Source organism: Haliotis rufescens, unplaced genomic scaffold (assembly GCF_023055435.1).
Source record: "Haliotis rufescens isolate VD_foot unplaced genomic scaffold, xgHalRufe1.0.p SCAF_8, whole genome shotgun sequence".
Lineage (NCBI taxonomy): Eukaryota > Metazoa > Mollusca > Gastropoda > Lepetellida > Haliotidae > Haliotis > Haliotis rufescens.
This window is the reverse complement of record NW_025964372.1, coordinates 19,231,520-19,254,190: the sequence shown is the minus strand read 5'-3', so window position 1 is coordinate 19,254,190 and position 22,671 is coordinate 19,231,520. Positions and strand designations below refer to the sequence as shown.

At 40.2% G+C, this 22,671-nt stretch overlaps 1 protein-coding gene across 1 annotated transcript in view; it reads left to right on the top strand.

Annotated features, from left to right (window-relative positions):
- LOC124142475 overlaps positions 1-21,592 on the top strand; it is a 38,317-nt gene extending 16,725 nt beyond the window's left edge. Inside the window, exons 3-8 of the mRNA XM_046510961.2 lie at positions 10,190-10,372; positions 11,066-11,178; positions 12,713-12,916; positions 14,201-14,348; positions 15,047-15,128; positions 16,408-21,592. Coding sequence (XP_046366917.1) covers positions 10,190-10,372; positions 11,066-11,178; positions 12,713-12,916; positions 14,201-14,348; positions 15,047-15,128; positions 16,408-18,034 — 2,357 coding nt within the window. The 3' untranslated portion in view covers positions 18,035-21,592. The remainder of the gene's footprint in view (positions 1-10,189; positions 10,373-11,065; positions 11,179-12,712; positions 12,917-14,200; positions 14,349-15,046; positions 15,129-16,407) is intronic.
- Positions 21,593-22,671: the final 1,079 nt, after the last annotated feature.

The following is a 22,671-nucleotide window of genomic DNA, read 5'->3' as shown; positions in this document are numbered from 1 at the left end:
AATTTAGAGGGGGCACGGGTGGCCCAGTTGTCTAAGGCACGATTCGCTGTGCAGAGTTGCGTCCCTTGGGCACACCAGAAACCTATGATTGTAGGTTTGAACCCCTAGATAGCTTCTCGCAGCTACCACGTCCCAGGGGATCCCATTATTTTGGAGAACAATGCAAACACTGTATAGTGATATTGATATAACACAATCTGTAATGTTTTAGATATGCACTCCATGCTACATCATGTTTTTATGGGGACATGCGTGGCCCAGTCATCTAAGGCGCCGCGATTTGCTGTGCAGAGTTGCGTCCCTTGGGCACGCCAGAAACCTATGATTGTGGGTTCGAATCCCGGTTTGCCCTGATTATGTTTCTAGGTTTGTCAGCACCATACCCGTGCTCGTGGGTTTCACCGAAGTGGTAAACGTCTGAGACCTGCATCATTTCGAGCTTTCCTCCCACATTAAGCTGACACGCCGTGATATAACTGGAATACTGTTAAAAGCGGAGTTAAACCCAACTCACTCACTCTGAATTTAGACTCACAATTAGATAAAGTATCCTAACAAATTCTATTCTTGAACACTAATTAAATTTAGTTATTGTTTTAAATAACATTATCACAATGTATATTAGTATGGATGCTGTTATTATTCAGTCAGACCATATGCCGTGTTCTGGTAGATAGATTGTTTGCCTATAGACCGAAATGTCGGTGGTTCCATCCCAAGCATCGTGATATGAAGTGCTGTTAAATGAACTTGTTGTTACCTTGCCTGGTGTTCGTATTAAGGAATTCAACCAAGTCAGGCTGGCTCAGAGTCAGTATACTGTGTCTGAGTTGGATATCGATGTTAAACTGAAGCATGGTATCTCAGTGGGCTAGCACCACAAAACCAACATCAGTCCAGACGTATATCCAGTAACAAGCAGATACACAGAGATAGAGGTACACAGACACCCAGACCCACAGACCCACAGACCCACAGACCCAGACCCACACAGACCCACAGACCCACAGACCCACAGACCCAGACACACACACACACACACACACACACACACACACACACACACACACACACACACACACACACACACACATCTGGTCAAGGTAAAAGGTCAGGTAGTGCACCTGACTCCCAACCAAATCCAGTAGGCATTTCCACACGCCTACTCAGCCCCGAAATCCCTTTAACATTACCCTGAACAGTTTTCTAACTCTGAAGATCTCTTCAACATTCATAAGTGTGTGTGCGTGTATGAAAATGCAGTCAACCTTGAACTTGATCATACACACTTATGGTCACAAACACGAGCAGTGTTGACAGCGAGGCAGTGTCGATAGCGGACCAGTGTTGATGGCAGAGTTGCGTCCATGGCATTTCTTGCTGTCTGGTTCCACTTGAATGATCACAAGTAGTCATGCAGAAAGCATCTTTTTATAGCTTGTGGTTCATAAACATTGTTTTCTCCTCTTGTCTTATCATCCGTGTATTCATGGGTGAATAAAAGACGTATTTACCCCTCGGCTTTCACCTTTCACTCTCTTCCAGTACATAAACAACTAACTTGACTCCTTGCAATTAGCTGGTTGGTGTTGAATTGAGGCCATGTTTGTCTCTCAGATTTGCGTACTTTTGTGGGTTGGGTTAGTGTGAGAGTTTGTGGTTGGTCTTTGTGACTTGAAGTCTGGAGGGTGTGTTGTGTACAGACAGGGTAGAAGGGGGACTGTGGGCACTCTCGTAGGGCACTTATGTCACTGTACAACAGGAATAAAAGTGTATGAAGCTCATTAATGGAGACCCTAGACTAACATTTTGTCAATGAAAAAATTCTTTAAAATAATTGTGATGGGTTCTTTTTCAAAACAACCTGTGTACAGACAGGGTAGAAGGGGGACTGTGGGCACTCTCGTAGGGCACTTATGTCACTGTACAACAGGAATAAAAGTGTATGAAGCTCATTAATGGAGACCCTAGACTAACATTTTGTCAATGAAAAAATTCTTTAAAATAATTGTGATGGGTTCTTTTTCAAAACAACCTTTCCTCTTCTGCTGTTTTCATATGTGGAATCAAGGACTTGGTTTATTTTGATCTAGACTTCCACAGGCTTTCAGTGAAAAAAACCATATATATTAATTCCCCAGTCAATGCGCACGACTATGAAAACCCCATCCTTGACTTATAAACATTTCATCTCCAAAATAAAAATATTGTTAGATTTTCTTTTATCAATTGACTCTTTTGTGTATCATAGAAAACATTGCAAAGAAATCTTTATTTTGAAACTGTATAAATCTAGAATAAAGAATTGAAGACTTGCCTGGGTCAGGGTGAGTTATTTGTGTCAGCCTCTTTATGAGACACCCATCCTTCTAATTCTCCTAACTAACAGGGTTTAGCTTATAATAGAGCAGGATTTTACATTGTATACTGTATGTGTCGAGGGATCAGTCAACGGTAACTGAATTGTTATGATTTGTTGTTTATGGATGAGGAAGCCTGGCTGAGTGCTGGGCGGCAGACGTGTCCAGGAATAGACAATATTATGTATAATCAGGGTGGGGTAGGGTTTGGGCGGGGCACCTGTTGCAGAGACTGGGTTCAAGGTTCACCATAAAAGATAAATCATCATAATGAAAATACATAATGGAAGACACTTCCTCATGCAGAAATAATGATAACAAATATACAGCTAAAATGATAACACCTGTTCGTGATGAATATCACCACAGTTAATCTGCATTGGGTGTTCCTTAACTTCTTTTAAGTCGTATATAATAATAACCAATGTATGTAATGCAAGAAATACAAACTTCTGTCCTAGTTGTGCTCCCTGCGATTATAAGGGACAGGTGTGAGGTACATCACTATCGTAATAATGAAATATAATTTCTCTTGCAAATTACCTGTATTTGTGCTTGGTTTTTCAGCTTATTTTGACATTTTTATTTTTAATCATTGAAATACAAAATATAACTTATGATAGAATGAAATTCTTTTCATCAGACAGGAAGTTTAATTTTGACCGGGTGATTGTATTTGTGCGTGGGTTTGTAACATGTAAACTAGATCATGTCAGCTGAGGTGTTACGACACCTGACGGACAAGTCGGGGTGTTAAATTATCAGCATGTTTTTAAGAGGAGTGGGTGAATTGTGAACAGCGGTTGTCATTTCCTTGTGAGGGGGTGGACATAGTACACATTGTTATCATCGCAGGGAATCGTGATCACGACATTTACATATTGTGATCACGTTAGCTGTGGGCACCGGATTACTGGCTAATGATGTAATGTAAGACTTGACAAAATTATCACGATTGTCAGTTAGTCTGTGGGGGACGTTGGGTAGCCTACAGGGTAAAGTGTTTACTCATCACACTGAATTCCTGGGTTTAATTCCAGGGTTAGAAACTAACAGTTTTTGTCCACTAGTCCTTATAATGATAACATATAGCAAAACCTTTAAAATGGGCCAATTTCTACTAGTCCTTAGGATACCTTTACTATTGGGCAGTTTGGTAAGGACTACAGGACTAGTGCCAATTTCTAACGCTGAATTCCCTGTATGGGTACAATGTGTGAAGCCCACTCTTCGAGTCCCCCGACGTTATATTGATGGAAGCTTATTTTTAGTGACATTAAGCCATTTTCTAGCTCAAGCAAGTTTTTCCTGGTGTTAGCAGTATCTGCAGAGCTGAGTCGCATTGCATACATATCAGATGTTGGATGATTGCATACTTAGTAACTGAGATATGTAAAAATACAAAGTTGAAATGTAGATAGTTTTACACTCAAGTATTGGGATGATATTTGCTGTTATTGTACCCCTTAAGAGATATTTGTGCCTTTAAATTCTCAGCAGTTTATCAAAGATATTCTTGTAAGCGTCTTGACTCTTCATAGTGAGTGAGTGAGTGAGTGAATATGGTTTTACTCCGCTTTTAGCAATATTCCAGTAATATCACGGCGGGGGCACCACAAATGGGCTTTGTAATCATGTCGGGAATCGAACCTGGTTCTTCGGCGTGACAAGCAAACGTTTTAACCACTTGGCTATCTGACTCTTCCTGGAGACTGTTCAGAATAAGCACTGAACATTCAGTTACCGTATTCGACGTAATAAGCGCCTAGGGCGCTCTCAAAATTAGAAATAGGGGGCTCTTATTAGAATATTATTTTGATGGAAAAAACAGAGTTGAAAGATGAAATTCGTGGTTTATGCTGACAGCCTGACTGTTTATATACGACAGATATATTTTTCTAGAATTTCATTGCCCATAATTAAGGGTGCATATAACACACGAGTGCGTATTATACACGAATAAATAAATAAATAAATCCAATGTCTTGCGTACATTGATCAATCGGAAGGGGTGCTAATTGGGATTGTTCACTTGCCAATATATTAGCAAATATCGCCATGGGCGCTTATTAGAGCGGGGCGCTTATTACGTCAAATACGGTATGTCTAATCTTGCATTTGCTGAGAGAACTGATGTCTATCTTCCCAGTATCAGATCAGTGGCCCAATCTCTGATGATTTACAGAATTTTGTTTGTTGTTGTTGTTCAAAAGTTCCAAATAGATCTGTTAGTTTGTTAGTAGGTCTGTGATGTTGTGTTCACTTACTACGCAGTATGATGACGTCATTGTGCATGCGCCATACCTCTTGGCACTTGAGTAAATGAACTCTAAATGACTAGACGTGTTGTTACTCTTGTGTAGTTTGGGTACAACACGAACCATACATGCCCTTGTATAAATGATTAAAATTTTGAATAACTTCAATAAGTTTTGTTTAAATCCAGAGCATACAGAATGTGATTGGAGGAGTGACGAGCGTGAGTGATTGGGTTTAACCCCACTTTGAATGGTATTCCAGTTATATCACAGTGTGTCAGCTTAATGTGGGAGGAAAGCCTGAAGTGATGCAGGTCTGTGACATTTATCACTTTGGTGAAACCCACGAGCACGGGTATGGTGCAGACAGGAGTTCTCGGAGAAAGAAGGGCAAATGGCTTGTAGCTTGAGGTGTCTAGAATATCAGTTTTATCATGTTCTGGTAGACTGCCTCCGTGGTCGAGTGGTAGAGCGTCCGCCCGGAGAGCGGAAGGTCCGGGATTCGATCCCCGACCGCGTCATACCAAAAGAAGTTAAAAGATGGTACTTGTTACCATGTCTGGCGCTCGGCATTAAGGGGCTAAAACAAGGACTGGATGGCTTGGAGTCAGTATACTGTGTCTGAGTGGGGTATTCATGTTAAACTGTGGCATGGTTTCTCAGTGAGCTAGCACTATAAATCGGCATCAGTCCGGACTAGTATAAGCAGCCACACACACACACGTACATGCACATCGCTATATAAGTGCAATAATCTTGGACGCGACATTAAACCCAATTTCACCTCACCTCACCTCATGTTCTGGTATTGACAGACAGACAGACAGACAGACAGACAGACAGACAGATGTTACCTGTGTGGTTTATTGACGTTGAATTTCAAAACAGGAAAGTTGACAAGCTCTGAGCTGCTACAAGCCGTACTAACATGACTGACAGCAGGTTTTCATGTGTTGAAGTGTTGGATGTATGGAGATTTATATGTTAATGAGCCTTTCCTGTACAAACAGGAATAACATACTCTTGAGCACGAGAAGAACCTTTTTTCCGTTCACATGGCACATGAGTTATATGACATGTGGAGTTTGTACAAGGTCAGTGTTAAATAGCTGAGTCATCAGTTTCCACTTCCCTCTCCCAGTAGCCTTGAAACGTCTTCCTTGGTGGGACAATACCTCTCCTGCGCTGTGAGCAACAGAACTGGGGCAGTGGAAACAATTGTTACTTAGTAACAGAGGAAGCAATGATACCTTTCATTTAATGGTTGTTTGGAGAATTTCTGTTGTCACGTAAAACAAATAATTAAATCATGTTATGTGAATGATGATTATGATGATAATGATAATGAAAGATGATATATCACAATTATCACTGTAATGATGTTGATGATGATTTCGATTATGATGATTTCTCCTGCAGATTGTACCTGATTGTCTTCTTTGAAATTATTGGAACTGTTTTTAATTAGAATATTTGCATTAACAAAACCTAAGAATTGACTTTAGTATTATTTGTTTGTGTTTTCGTGAATGGGGTTATGAATATAAAAGAATATATAAATATATATAAATTGAAATACATATTGAAGTCAATTGTTACAGATAAATAATAAATCTGTCAACAATAATAATTTCACAGATTGCTCCTAACACAACATTAACATTAACATTATCATTAACACAAAAAACTGTAGACAACAGTATGATTTCAGTGACACTGTTCATTGCAATAATGCAACACAAACCCCATCCATTAAAAAAAAACAGTATTCTGTTAGTTTGTGTGGCCAATTTCTTTTTATTTGGAATGAAATGCCAAAAAAATGCTTTCTAAACCTATCAAAGGCCATGGAATGACTTGCAATTTCTTTTTTTTAAGTTTGTTCTTCATTCGCGTCTTGTGAGTTATGTGAAGTTTTGTAGCAACATGTAGTCCTCATCTAGGCTAACACTTAGCACGAATTTATCTAGGATTTAAAACTAAGTGCTTTTGGCAGGGTATTTGGCAAAAAAGTGTGATTTTGTTCCAAATTATATTTTTTAAATTTTCTTATTTTTCGTAAAATCCTGATAAATTGAGATTATTATTTTTTCATATTTGGAATTTTTGCTGTCATTTCCTGCGGACTTGGGACGTATATTGGCCTCTGAGCAGGTCGAGATAATCTCTGTTTAGTCTCTGAATATATAGGCTTTTGTTAGAAGCAAACAACTCCATTTAAATTGAAAAGGAGGCCCAGTGAGATGGGAGATTCAGAACAGAACCCAGAAATCTAGACTTGCTTCATTCAGCATTAGACCTGTGAAGATTCCGGGGTAGAATAGGTCTTCAGCAACCCATGCTTGCCGTAAAAGGTGACCATGCTTGTCGTAAAAGGCGACCAACGGGATCGGGTGGTCAAATACGGACATACAGTTTAACAGTGAATGAGTTGTTTTTCGCCTCTTTAAAAAATATGTTAGTTTTATCAAGGATGCTGACATATACAACCCAAAAAAGGTTAAAAAACACACGCCATTGGAAGGCTGTGTGTTGCAATCCCCACCAGCTATACAGGTACTGTCGTCATATGAAAGAAGCGGATGTTTTTTTAAAGTTCTTTCGAGTAGTATATTAACTGTCAGAATAATTTACTGTAGTTACAGGGACACCTAAGCATTGTTAAACATCGCTTGATCTTAGTCCAAGATGACGCATATGTAAATATCTGTCCTTAAAACTTAATATAAATATCTGACCCGTAAAGACTCGGGGTAGAATAGGTCTTCAGCAATCCATGCTTGTCGTAAAAGGCGACTATGCTTGTCGTAAAAGGCGACTAACAGGATCGGGTGGTCAGGCTCGCTGACTTTGTTGATGCATGTCATCGATCCCAATTGCGTGGATTGATGCTCATGATATTAATCACTGGATTGTCTGGTCCAGACTCGATTATTAGCAGACCGCCGTCATATAGCTGGAATATTGCTGAGTGCGGCGTTTATTAAACACCAAACCAACCACAAATCATTTAGCATTACATGCAGTAAGGGCTAGCGGAGACATGGTTCAGGGACTGAGGGAGAGGCTACATCCACCTCCTGCTACTGGAGGTTTTACAACATTTTATTACCGTGCCTAAGGATCCATGTTATGTTGGAGGGAGTAATTGCCATAATAACGTGGTAAGGGCAAAGCATGGTAATTACATTGTCTCAAATTCTGATTGCATATTCATTAGTAAATCCAAGTAATGCAGAGAATGTTTTGTGGAGTCTGGAAAACAGTAATAAAAGTCCTTGAACTGGTCTGAAACTAGTGCACATACTGAGTATACATGCAGGTAGGAGTACAGCAGGCTTGTATTCCTGACTGCAGAGGTAAGTGTAGCTATGCGGGGAATGTACCGCCCCAGGGATGCAGGATGCAGTGAGGAGGGGCTAATCGACAGCCTGATGGAGACAAGCACCTGTTTTGTGTTACAGTTTTTGCTGAACAATTACTTTCATGTCTACTAATTTGTGATCACAGCAGAGCATGAATCATCAGAGATGAGAGGGAGCATGGGTGTCATCAGTGCTAATAATTAAGGGGTAGTGGAGGGCGTGTGTGTGGTTAGGGAATGGGGAGGGGTGTGTGAATGAGGTGGGGGTTGGTGGGGAAAGAGGTATTGGGGGAAAAGAAGTATTACTGTATATGAAATAACATTTCTACAGAGTATACAGGGCACAGGGGGTCCAGTCGTCTAAGGTGCCGCAATTCTCTGTGCAGAGTTGCGTCCCCTGGGCACACCTGAAACGTTAATGATTGTGGGTTCCAATCCCATGTTTCTAACAGAGCTCCAGATAAGCTGCGTATCTGCGTGAAATACGCATCAGAAATGCAGAAATACACAGTAAAATATAATCAAAGCGTATCAAATACGCAACGAACATTACAGATACGCTACAAAAATAAAACTTGTGCGTATCATCAAAATATTGTGAAGTAACCCTGCGTATTCGATGAGCAAATCAGCAACTTATTTTGAAATTATAAAGGGGCATTCTGTCAACCTTGCCAAACTCCACGATGACAGTTACATCATGATCATTTGCCATCACACTTTCTTGTGGAAGTATCGTGGTATTTTTGAGTCCTATAAAGCTCTCAAACCCACACGACACCAGTTTGCAGGGACTAGATGAATAGTGTTTTTAAATATTTAACTTAAATACCCGCATGTGTAAAAACTAGTGGGTAACAGAAAGTTGAATACGCAGGTAGAATTACTGATACCCAATGATTTTAGTGAGTGAGTGAGTATGGTTTTATGCCGCTTTTAGCAATATTCCAGCAATATCATGGCGGGGGACACCAGAAATGGGCTTCACACATTGTACCCATGTCGGGAATCGAACCCGGGTCTTCGGCGTGACGAGCGAACGCTTTAACCACTAGGCTACCCCCCAATGATTTTAAAATGCATGGGTAAAATACCCACAACACCAAAAGCTTATCTGGAGCTCTGTTCTAAGCCTGTCAACACCATACCCGTGCTAGTGGGTCTCACCGCAGTGGTAAGAAACTAGGACCTGCATCACTTCCATACTCCCCCTCACATTGAGCTGACATGCTGTGATATACTGTAAATCTTCACAGTAATGCGAGCGTCAATTAAATGGGGAAAATGCACATGGTCTTTTGCATTTAATTCATGCATTAATTTTGCATTAATTTATGTCTCCAACATGATTTCGATAGCGGAAATACCAACTTTAATTTAAACACAAACACGGTTTATCGAGCAGCAGTTGTAACAAGTACATAACAATGTTAATCAAAGAATAGGAATTACACAATGTGCATCCGGTGAGTTGCTGGGGTCAAGAGTTCTACCCACTCGTGTCAAGCTTGTTGACACCTTAATTCTCCGCATACCAATCAGTGAACTGTTGTTGGTTCAATTATTTTATGTCTTTGAACTTCCTTAATGCCAGTCAACAGAGTAAACATATAAACTGTGTGCTGTTTTTAGGAAAATATTGTTTTTATGGAAGTGCTCTACTCAGTGCTAATAAGCGGTGCTATTTGCTGTTTGATTGGATTAAGATAAGGTTGGATAAAGGTAAGGATATGCACCATTCACTGTGGATGGGGTCAAGCAAGTCACATTGATATTGAGTCACATTTTTGGCCAGGGGTCCGCAGTCGTTTTAATTTTGAGACGCATTAATTTCCAGATTTCCAGTAACTAGGAATGCTGTTCGGCGTTAAACCCAACTCACTCACACTTGTACAGAGTGTCTATCAATCATTATTATGACATCATTGAATCAATGTCAGTGGTGTTCTTCTTCTTTGTGACATTGTTTATTGACTGACTGGTGCGAAAAACCATGAACAAAAAAAAATATTACATTAATAATTTACATGAGTGCAAAGAAAAATATTCAGACACAAAAATATTTTTTCAGTCAACCCAAGCTGATTTATGTTTGTACAATCTGTAAAACCATTGAAGGAAATACATCATGGCCTCAGACGTAGATTATTCAGAGCACCTGAAATTGCTGGATTTCCTCATTATGTGTGTCTCCATCTCTGCTTCAGGGCGAATATGGCTGCATCCCTCATTCAGGATCGAGAAGCTGCCGAATACCAAAAACCGAGCTTTTGTGTTTGAATTGACAACACCAGAAAATCAACTATGTTTGTCGGCAGAGGAACAGAAAGCCATGGACATGTTTGTCTTCATTCTCCAGATACAAGCCAGGCTGCTGGAAAACATCAAAGGTACTGTGTGGGAGGGAAGTTCAAAAATGTATTTAGTTATAAAAAAGTGAAGTAAGAATGCTTTGTGTGGGTATTCAAACAAAATGTAATGGAAATCTCAATCTCATGAATAGCCACTTGTCGCATGTACTTTTGTGCCACTATTCAAGATTGTCCTTTTGTGATGAAGAGTATGAATGCGAAATGTATTTGCTGGAATTGATTGATTTTTGTGTAGGCTATTGTAAGGACGAGATTAAATGTTTGGCAACTCCTGCCTTTATTAGACAATATTACCATGATTCTTTTCAAAACAAAGACAACATTATTGATTTTTGTTATTTATCAACAGTAGTGTTTGAAAGTGCCTCTCATCCAACAACCTGAGCAAGCCATTCTATAGTTAAGGAATCCATTTATTACAAAGATGTCATCACAGCATGAAAAGAATGAGTGATTTATTTCAGTCTTTACATATACACGTTGGGTATAGTACATACATGAAGAATCAGAGCATTGATAAATGATTGCTAAGAAGTGTGAAACGTAAAAGTAAATGATGTTAATGCAACAAAATGCACCCATTAATGAGAATAATCCCACTTACATAATCCAAATGAATATTGAACTTTTTGTTAAGCTTGTTACTGTAATAACTAGTCAGTGTACTGGTCCGTGTACCTGAGGCCATGAATTATTTGGTTTTGTTTTCAGATGATATGATTTTGGTCCAGCCAGAAAACTCCGAGGCGATGCGACGGATGGGAGCGGTCAGCACAACCTGCATCTTGCATGCCTCCCCATGGGGCATGACTCTTGCATTAAAGGTGGGATACATGATATATACACTAGCACTACAGGTGGGATACATGATATATACACTAGCACTACAGGTGGATACATGATATATACACTAGCACTACAGGTGGATACATGATATATACACTAGCACTACAGGTGGATACATGATATATACACTAGCACTACAGGTGGATACATGATTTATACACTAGCACTACAGGTGGATACATGATATATACACTAGCACTACAGGTGGATACATGATTTATACACTAGCATTACAGGTGGGATACATGATATATACACTAGCACTACAGGTGGGATACATGATATATACACTAGCACTACAGGTGGATACATGATATATACACTAGCACTACAGGTGGATACATGATTTATACACTAGCATTACAGTTGGATACATGATATATACACTAGCACTACAGTTGGATACATGATATATACACTAGCACTACAGGTGGGATACATGATATATACACTAGCACTACAGGTGGATACATGATATATACACTAGCACTACAGGTGGATACATGATATATACACTAGCACTACAGGTGGATACATGATTTATACACTAGCATTACAGGTGGGATACATGATATATACACTAGCACTACAGTTGGATACATGATATATACACTAGCACTACAGGTGGGATACATGATATATACACTAGCACTACAGGTTGGATACATGATATATACACCAGCACTAAGGGTGGATACATGATATATACACTAGCACTACAGGTGGATACATGATATATACACGAGCACTACAGGTGGATACATGATATATACACTAGCACTACAGGTGGATACATGATATATACACTAGCACTACAGGTGGGATACATAATATACACGAGCACTACAGGTGGATACATGATATGTACACTAGCACTACAGGTGGATACATGATATATACATTAACACTACAGGTGGATACATGATATATACACTAGCACTACAGGTGGATACATGATATATACACTAGCACTACAGGTGGGATACATGATATATACACTAGCACTACAGGTGAAATACATGATATATACACTGGCACTACAGGTGTAATACATGATATATACACTAGCACTACAGGTGTAATACATGATATATACACGAGCACTAAAGGTGAAATATATGATATATACACTGGTACTACAGGTGGGATACATGATATATACACTAGCACTACAGGTGGGATACATGATATATATGCCAGCACTACTGGTGGGATACATGATATATACAAAAGCACCACAGGTGGGATACATGATATATACACTGGCATTTAGGTGGGATATTTTTATGATATATGAACTGGCATTACAGGTGATATATATCGTCATGTTATATACATGGGTTAGTTATATACGTCAAATGTGAGAACAAAATGTATTCATATATTGCAAAATAGATTGATTGTACAAGAAAAGTACACCTCACGCCAGACTCTTAAGTTATGAAACAAATGTATTGATAAAGCAAGATAATCACAGAAGTGACATTGGCATTATTACATATGTCCTTGCAGCAATCAAGATGTATCGTAGCGCAGTGGCCGATCAAGAGCATCCGATGTTACGAGTCGTCTGGGCGGGGCCTCCTCACCCTGGAAGCGGGGCGTGTGGCACCCATGGGGGAGGGCATCTACATGTTCCAGACCCAGCCGGGGGACGACAGCAGCATGTACGATCTACTCGATAGATACATCATGGAGACACTCGACAGGTCAAAGGTCAGGGGCCATCTTGCTGTTATTTTAACATCTAAGTTAGGATATCTGCAGGAAGCGATTTTACATGAGATGCCTCAAATCTAGAAGCACTGTTATGTTTGGTTGCAGAATTAGTTTTTAAGAATGGTTCGAAACTAATCTATTTATGGCATATGTATTACTCCATAGTTCTGGTGGTTTGATCCGCGTCATACAAAGAGATGTTAAAACATGGTACTTGTTGTTACCCAGCCTGGCGCTTTGCATTAAGGGGATTTAACAAGGACTGGTCGGCTCAGGGTCATTGTATTGATGTTAAACTGCGTCATGGTATCTCTGTGGGCTAGCACTACAGAAATGCCATTAATCCGGACTAGTACAAGCAGCCATGTATGCACATCGCTATATAAGTGCAGTTGACTTGAACGCGAAACTAAACCCCATTTCTTCACACCCACGTTTGGCTGCTGTTAGTATCTACTCATTTACAAGGAAGTCCATGGGGACCCTATTTGTATTAGGTCCCCAGCACTGTTGTTTGTTGTGAGAGACGATGAATTAGATCATGTGGTCAGATTTGATGACCATGTCTGTGTGGGATGTTGCTCATAATATCACCAACTTGCACAGACTTGATTACACAGGCCACCATGACATAGCTGGAATATTGCTGACTGGCGTTAAACAAGATTCATTCATTTTCTTTGAACATTGTCCTGGGTACAATTTAGAAAGCCTCAAACTTGGTGTTTCTTGTGGGGATACAAAAACAATATTGCTAAGAACATGTTACATTATACCTTCTTCACTCTTTTTGGTACATGTCAATTACGGAATATGAACTCCCCTTCACTGGTGATTTGTAATAAGGAACTCATTCATGTTACTGAAGACAGCCTCCCTGGTCTAATGGTAGAGCATCCGCCCGGAGAGCGGCAGGTCCAGGGTTCGATCCCCGGCCGCGTCATACCAAGAGACGTTAAAAGATGGTACTTGTTGTTACCCTGTCTGGCGCTCGGCATTAAGGGGCTAAAACAAGGACTGGTCGGCTCGGAGTCAGTATACTGTGTCTGAGTGGGGTATCCATGTTACACTGCGGCATGATATCTCAGTGTCCTAGCACTATAAATCGGCATCAGTCCGGACTAGTACAAGCAGTCACACACACATACACGTGCATGCACGTCGCTATATAAGCGCAATAATCCTGGACGCGACGTTAAACCCAATTTCACCTCACCTCATGTTACTGGAAAAAGGTTTTGTTTGACACCAGTTTAATGGATGCATTTTTGTCTTGTTCAGATAACGCGACGAGGCACTGACCAGGAGATAGAGGACTACTTGCAGGAGTTTGACCGTATGCATACGCTGACCACGATCAGGCCCTGCAAGCTGACAACCCCTGGGGTCCCACGTATCCTGCTTGATAACTGGAATTATACCATGACAGGTGGGGAATAACAGGCTGTATTCTACTTGTGTAACTTACATGAACTAGGGAGCACGGGTAGCCCAGTCATCTAAGGCGCCGTGATTCGCTGTGCAGAGTTGCGTCCCTTGGGCCTGCCAGAAACCTGTGATTGTGGGTTCGAATCCCGGTTCGCCCCGATTATGTTTCTAGCTTTGTCAGCACCATACCCGTGTTCGTGGGTTTCATCGAAGTGGTAAACGTTTGAGACCTGCATCACTCTCCTCCCACATGAAGCTGACACGCCGTGATATAACTGGAATACTGTTAAAAGCGGTGTTAAACCCAACTCACTACATGAACTAATTGGCTGTAGGACATGTGTTCGTTTCACATCAGAAATTAGACTGTTATACAGAAGTCCGATCAGAATAGAAAACTAATATTCATGATAATAGAAATATTTTCAGAACTACTACGTCTTGTTACTTCATTTTATGGCTTCTTGTGAATGGATATAGACTTGACTTTGCAGTTTTGCTTTCACTTTTGTTTAGTTTCGTATTGAAAGGTTTATGATTTTTGATCCCCACTACAAGGTTATTGTACTATGCAGGGAAAGTAGATTTTGATAAGTTCATAAACACTGATGTAGGTGTTTATTACCTCGGAGAAGGCAATTACTGCTGTTTCTGCACATACAGTTGTGTCTGCACATACAGTTGTTTCTCTCAATCCAGGAGTGAGGATCGAGCCCAACAACAACCCCATCATGAATGGTGGCATCTCCCACCATGCTCAAGACTCCAGTATTTCATTATCGTAAGTTTTTACTGATCAAACTTTGTTTGGAAATTCATTAATCAAAGGTGAGCGAAACATTTGGTAAATTCAAGGTGTGCAAAAGGTTGGGTAAATTCAAAGTGAGAGAAACGCTGGGTAAATTCAAGTTGAGAGAAACGCTGGGTAAATTCAAGGTGAGAGAAACGCTTGGTAAATTCAAGGTGAGCGAAACATCAAGTAAATTCAAGGTGAGAGAAACGCTTGGTAAATTCAAGGTGAGCGAAACATCAAGTAAATTCAAGGTGAGTGAAACGCTGGGTAAGTTCAAGGTGAGCGAAACATCAGGTAAATTCAAGGTGAGCGAAACATCAGGTAATTTCAAGTTGAGCGAAACATCAGGTAAATTTAAGGTGAGCGAAACGTCAGGTAAATTCAAGATGAGGGAAAAGTCAGGCAAATGTAAAGTGAAGGAATCATCAGGTAAATTCAAGATATTCAAGATGATGTAAATGTCAGCTAAATTCAAGGTGAGAGAAATGTCAGGTAAATTCAAGATGATGTAAATGTCAGGTAACTTCAAGGTGAGAGAAATGTCAGGTAAATTCAAGGTGAGAGAACCATCAGATAAGTTTAAGGTGACTCGAAAGTCAAGTAAATTCAAGGGGAAGGAATCCTTCGGTAAATTCAATTTTCTGCCATCTGCAATTGTTTTCCTCACTCATGATTGGGATATTTTGAGAATTAAGAACATTGACCAAGGGAGATAACTGTGCAGAACATACTCTCACAGGGATGTTGTACTACAAAAAACACAGCTGTACTTACTTAAAGGGGCACTGATCTACAAGAATTTGTCAGGGCTGGTTGTTACCCTTGTCATTGTCGCTTCTATTGATGTGATCAAAATGACTTAATACAGGCAGTATTGTTGACATAATACAGACAGACTTGTTGACATAATACAGACAGCATTGTTGACATAATACAGACAGACTTGTTGTCATAATACAGACAGACTTGTTGTCATAATACAGACAGACTTGTTGACATAATACAGACAGACTTGTTGTCATAATACAGACAGACTTGTTGACTTAATACAGACAGAATTGGGGACAAAATACAGACTTTTTCAAGGAATATTGACAGCATTATTTCCTTGATTTTACAAAACTTACATTAGAATTCATGTATTTCCCTAGCTGAGGAAATACAAACATTCAGTTCCTAAATTTCAGTCAGATACGCTCAGGCTTGTTTAGGAGATAATTGCCGATTTGATTGCATGTTTCTCATGACTTTTCTCTGTTTCTTAAAGGTCTCTAGTGTCACGACAATCAACCGGCTCAACATCAAAACAGTCTCCACCACTAAGCTCACAGATGAGACAAAACACTCCGACCTCAGCTGTCTCTGGTGAGCCCCGACTGACAGGACGACCCCCGGCCCCTCCCCCCAGACCCGTGAAGATCCCTCACACAAACGGAGCTCTTGGACGGCCTGTCCCCAGACCGAGGGGCGCCAACTCCCAAACGCCTACAGAAGGATACATGGGCATGACGTCCCCTAGTCCATCAAAATCATTTGGCTCAAATCCTCTTTCTCCAAAGTCTCCTGGAATTCATGAATGGGATCCACCACCCTCGTTTAATGATGCATTGAGCTTCTCAAGCCCAAGGCTAAGGCAAGATTCTGATTATTTGAGCCCAGTGGCAAATGACACTCTGAATGCAGAAACCAGTTTCAGATCTGAAATTAGTCCAAGGGTCAGTGGATTGAGCACGGCCGGATCTGAAACCAGTTACCGGAGTTCTGATACCAGTTTCAAAGACTCCTATACCAGCAGCCGGTCATACTACCTGTCGGCAGTGGCAGGGGACAGTTACCACTCAGCTCCGGCGTCTGGCTTTGACCAGTCGCAGTACGACAATGAAAACGTGAACTCCAAAATGACAGACCAGGAAGTGAAAGATATGAAGCAAGCATCGGCTAGCTGTGAAGACCTCAGCGATCACATGAAGATGCAGTTGTATTATAACGATGGGTCGGATGATGAGGAGAACAGAGGCAATGAGGTGGATGAAAACATGAATCATGACAAACCGCCCATGCCGTTTACGAGACTGCAGGCATTTCGCAACAGCGCTGACTGGGACGCGAGAGACCGCAGCAAGTCTGTGGACTATTATAATGTCCTGCGACCTGGGGTACTGGTCGACCGGAGTCCGAGCCCCAGTGTTCGCCGCATCCGACGTCTGATGGGCAAGGGCAACCATGAGACACTACGCAAATCTGTGTCCAATCCAAATTTTCTTAATGTGGCCAGCAAGGAGGTTCACAACTATATGAAGTCAAATGGTTATAAACCGTCATCTAGTCATAATTCGCCTAACCTTGAAAGACAGTCTCGTAGCAAAAGTCGTTCATTGGTTGATCTTCTTCCGGGCGCAATCAGACGACATTTTAGTCACGAAAACCTTCATCGTTCACGTAACGCAACTCCTGTGCATAGTCGGAGTACGACTCCAGAACGCAATAACTCCAAACATGTTCGAGGAAATAGTTTTGAAAATTCGGGTAAACCAGTTCTTAATCGGCAAGAGAGTGCCAAGTCTTTTGAAGCCTCGGTTAAAAACATTAAAGTAACAGACAGAACAAGGTCGTTCAGGAAGGTGAAAAGTATTGAAAATGAGAATGCTACAAATAAAGACAGTGCTTCAGAGAAATTACCCATGCGTGAATTTTCTCGTAGAAAACCAGCCCAAGTTTCTCCCCAGGAGCAGGTGCAGAGACAGACATCCCATAATTCCCAGCATCGCCATAGTGACAATGGACCCCTTGTACAGACTGTGTCGAGCTCTTCCAGGAGAAATCAAAACATGGCGTATGTGCCTGTTCACCAGTTTAACCCAATATTCAGAAATGGTAGTCAGTCGAGTGCGTAACCATGACAACCATTTTGTATTCAGACTGATCTGTACAAACGCTGCTTAATAATTATGATCTGTGCTACAAGTTTATATCTCTGTATATTTATGTTTGTAAATCTTTATGACAATTTCAGTATTGGAAAAATCTGCTGACAATTTTGTACACCATATGGCACAATATTTTTTTATGTGACTTTTATATTGTATATTTACATCATCATAATGAAAGGTTTTCTAATCTAGGATCTCAACTGTAAAGCATGTTATATTGCTTCATTTGTGAGAGATTTTTGATAATGATGTACAAGAACCAACATTATGTTCTTTATTTGCATCTTAATATTGAATATTAATATTTGGGTGAGATTATTAAATACGTTTTCTGGTTGTCACTTATGCGGCTGTTTGATAGGCTTTAGACGTTATGGGTTATTAGCTTATAGAGGACAACTTCATCATTCTGAATGTGTAAGGGCTGTTGTCCAATGGGGGCCCTGTCATCTGAGGCGCCACAATTCTCTGTGCAGGGTTGTGTCCCTTGGCCACACCAGGAAACTATTTTTTATTGGTTTGAGCCCGGTTCGTCCCGATTATGTTTCTAGGTATGTCAGTACCGTACCCATGCTCGTGGGTCTGAGACCTGCACCACTTCAGGCTTTCCTCCCACATTAACTGGAATACTGTTGACAGCAGCGTTATTCCCAACTCACTAACTCACTCTTGTCCAAGGAGAAGCCCCATGTTTGTACTGCACAGGCATGTGTGGTGTGTGCTGCAAGGGTGTTTTATACAAAATGGGATGTTTGTGATACTGAACATGGGAAATGCATTATCACCGTGATTAAATCTTTAAAAAAAACATTTATAAGTCGGATTGCCCCTTGTACAGACTTCAGGAAGTCATGGTGTTTATTTGCTTGTCACGTCAGAACTGATCCTGTTTGCAGTTAACAAGATAGATCTTACGTTGTCACACAAACATATTTAACCAAATATCTCTCTAATTTAAAAACATGTCACAACAAATGTGTTACATTTGTCACAAAATTTTTGTTGATGATATAATAATCCCATCGATTTGTGTAACTGAACTTTTCAACACAGTGTAAAATTATTTTGACAGTGCAATATTTGTCGTGAATAGATATAAAACAAGTTTCGGTGTCATGGTGTACGAGGTCATTCTGTTCCTGAAATCCTCTACAAAGTGTCACAGGGGACTCCTTATGAGAATATAAAAGCAAAGTCCTGATTTAAACCATGTATCTATAACAGTTCAAAGTGTGATCGAACCTCTTCATATTGTGAAGGGCATATGATAAACATGGGATATTGACCCACATACAGCTAAGTGTTTCACAATGAAGAAGGGGCAGTCGGGTAGCCTAGTGGTTAAAACGTTCGCTCGTCACGCGAAAGACCCACACCGAAGACCCGGGTTCGATTCCCGACATGGGTACAATGTGTGAAGCCCATTTCTGGTGTCCCCCGCCATGATATTGCTGGAATACTGCTAAAAGCAGCGTAAAACCATACTCACTCACTCACTCGCAATGAAGAAGTTGTAAGCCTCACCTTTTAAGAGCAGAAACTATACGATTGATATCAATATCAATATTCATTTTCATCAGTTGTATTAACGTATCATAGTGGAAACTATAAATACATGTGTTTTTTATGTTTTCATAATGTTTAGCTTCTATTACTTTTAAAGTGCAGATGATATCATTATTGGGCTTTTTTTTCATGTGTGAATGTTGTCAGAATTATTTTCATATTTGTTCCATCAGTGTCCAAATGTTCAGATACAGATCTTGATAATGAAATGCATCAGTTGGGGTGCCTCCTGAACACTTACTTGCCAACATTGCTTGGTCAGCATAATATAAATATGTTTGTTTTTCTACAGTTGAGAGTACATGTGTACTCTATGATCCTCATCATGGTTGTGTGAAAACTGCTCAGGCCTTCTTGGATTTTCTCAAAAGTTCATGTGCATTTATTTTTGAAAATGGTGTTGGTTCTTTTGAGATGTACCCTCTGCATCAGATGTCTTCCAAAGTGATGGTGGCCAGACTTCAAGGCAGCCTTGTGTTGTTGTGGTTGGGATGTTGCTTGTGTTCTGACGTCTAGATTACAGTAGACAGAGTTCTCTGAAGAGGGTACTCCCACAGTACAAGAATGTTCATTTTCAAGTCTTTAGTTTTGGGTTTTGTTAGAGATATAGCTGGTGCTGACTAGCAGTGGGATGATACACTGATGCATTGGTGGATCGCGATATTTTATTTCTCGATACAAGTGTCGATCACAATCGCACACAAAGTAAAAAGTATCAATTCTTACCTTCAATGTATTCTTCAATAAATGTTACACCAAACACTGATTACTAGTGAAATGAGTAGTGAAAACGTAAATATTTTCACCCATTGCGCCATACTTGACACTGCCTACTGTAAATCGTTAGTGTGCCAGGTATTTGTCTGTCCTGTCTATGAAAAAGATGGCTTACACACCACAGATAAAAGCACATGCAAGTATCGTGATACATATCGGATCATGCAGTTGGTGTATCGTCCCAGCTCTAGTGCTGAATAACAATTTTTGCTGTAAATTTGTTCTCAAACCTTGTAAAATTTACTTATATATGTCCCTCAAGTAATCAAATGTACGGCACAGACACAGATGACCAATCAGTAGATCTTCTGCATATGTCTATATGTGATTGGTCGATCAGAGACTGTGTCAATACGCATGGTATGCAGGTATTGTTGCAAAGATTGTAAGATTTTTTTTTAAATCAGTACAGAATTATATGTAAATCTGTACATGGGTACTTGTATCGTGTGTACATCGGCTGTCAATTTTCACATCAATACATCAGTAAAATAAGAAACAAATTATCATGGATGCTGATTTTTTTGGGAAATACACATTTCAGCATGCTACCATGGTCAGCAGTCACTTGATTTCAGAGTTACTTCCCTTGGTTACTTAAATCAGCAGTGAATTCCAATTGGAGATATGTACCGGTACACTTAGAAAACAAGGACTTTTGGATTATTTCTCCTGAGTAAATTACTGGTGTAAGTCCCACACCTTTAGAAAATGTAGAAAATGTGGGTTTCTTGATCTCAAGAAGACATCTACTCTGTCTGTCGGTTTCTGGATTGACATCACTCTAAATCGTTTATGACATTGTGAACAATGGATGGCAATGCGTTCATGTTGGTGGGTCCTAGCCAATCACCATGAAGCAAACATTGTGATGTTCAGGGAGAATTATTGCAAACGATTTCACCAATGTCTCTGTCCCTGTGAGTAATTCAGGGTTTTACCTGACGCAAATGATGACATTGTGCTCAAATAATATGCATGGGACACAATAAAATATTACTGTTTGAAATTGTATCATGCATGTTAGATTTGACCGACGTTTCTATTCTGAATTGAGGGGCGGTCGGGTAGCCTAGTGGTTAAAGTGTCCGCCCGTCACGCCGAAGAACCGGGTTCGATTCCCGACATGGGTACAATGTGTGAAGCCCATTTCTGGTGTTCCCCGCCATGATATTGCTGGAATATTGCTAAAAGCGGTGTCAAACCATACTCAGTCAGTCAGTCAGTCAGTCAGCTATTCTGAATTGTTTGATAGGCATTACTTAGAAGCTGAGGGATGACAGAGTAGACACAATTTAAGGATATCAACTTCTATATTTACTGTAAAGGCAACATTTCGGTATAGATCCTTATACCGTTGTCAAGCAAGGACAATGGTATAAGGATCTATACTGAAACATCGCCTTTACAGTAAATAAAGAAGTTGTTATCCATAACTTGTGACTACTTTGTCATTTCTATCCTGACTATAAATACTGTGTCCATGTGTTCACAGAGTATCATTGCAACATCAATAGAGTAAGACATCAGTGCTTGCACAATGCTATGACATCATTAAGACTGATGAAAGTCAACTGTGCCTACGTATATTTTCAGACTGTTTACTGAAAACAAAGATATATTTATTTTGGAAAACGCAAGTCATTATCACTACGTCAGCTGTAGAATTAGTTTCTTGAAACCACACTCAGTAATATTCCACTTATTTACAGTGGCCTGTAAATAATCCAGTCTGTACCAGACTATCCAATGATTGATATTATGAGCAATATTCCGTTCTGGAGGGTGACATCCCCCTATCTCCGGGCATGCGCATACCACTAAATTTGTCTTGGCATCCCGTTGAAGAACCTGTAAGTCCTGTTAGGGTACACAGCTGGTACATATAAATAAAGTCGCAAATTTCCACATTGAATGCATGATCAACCGTGCTCGTAAGCTGAGGGCTTAATATTTTATTAATTTATCACTCTTTGCCAGACCAAAAATAAATTTCAAAATTGAAATATTGGCATTTGGATTAACATTGCATGGCATCCTGGCTTTGCATGGGCTTGGCATCCAGCGTACCAAATTGGGGATGGTACCCTCGCCCTGTCCAGGTATAATGACACCACCAAGTGTGACCCTACGATCTTAAATCCACACAAGCTCCAATCAAAAGGACTGAAAAAATGGTGAAAACGTGTCTGAGGATTAATCATGTTCCACTGAACAAAAAGACGTTCAATTTTTGGTTTTGGTTAATTACCTCTGAA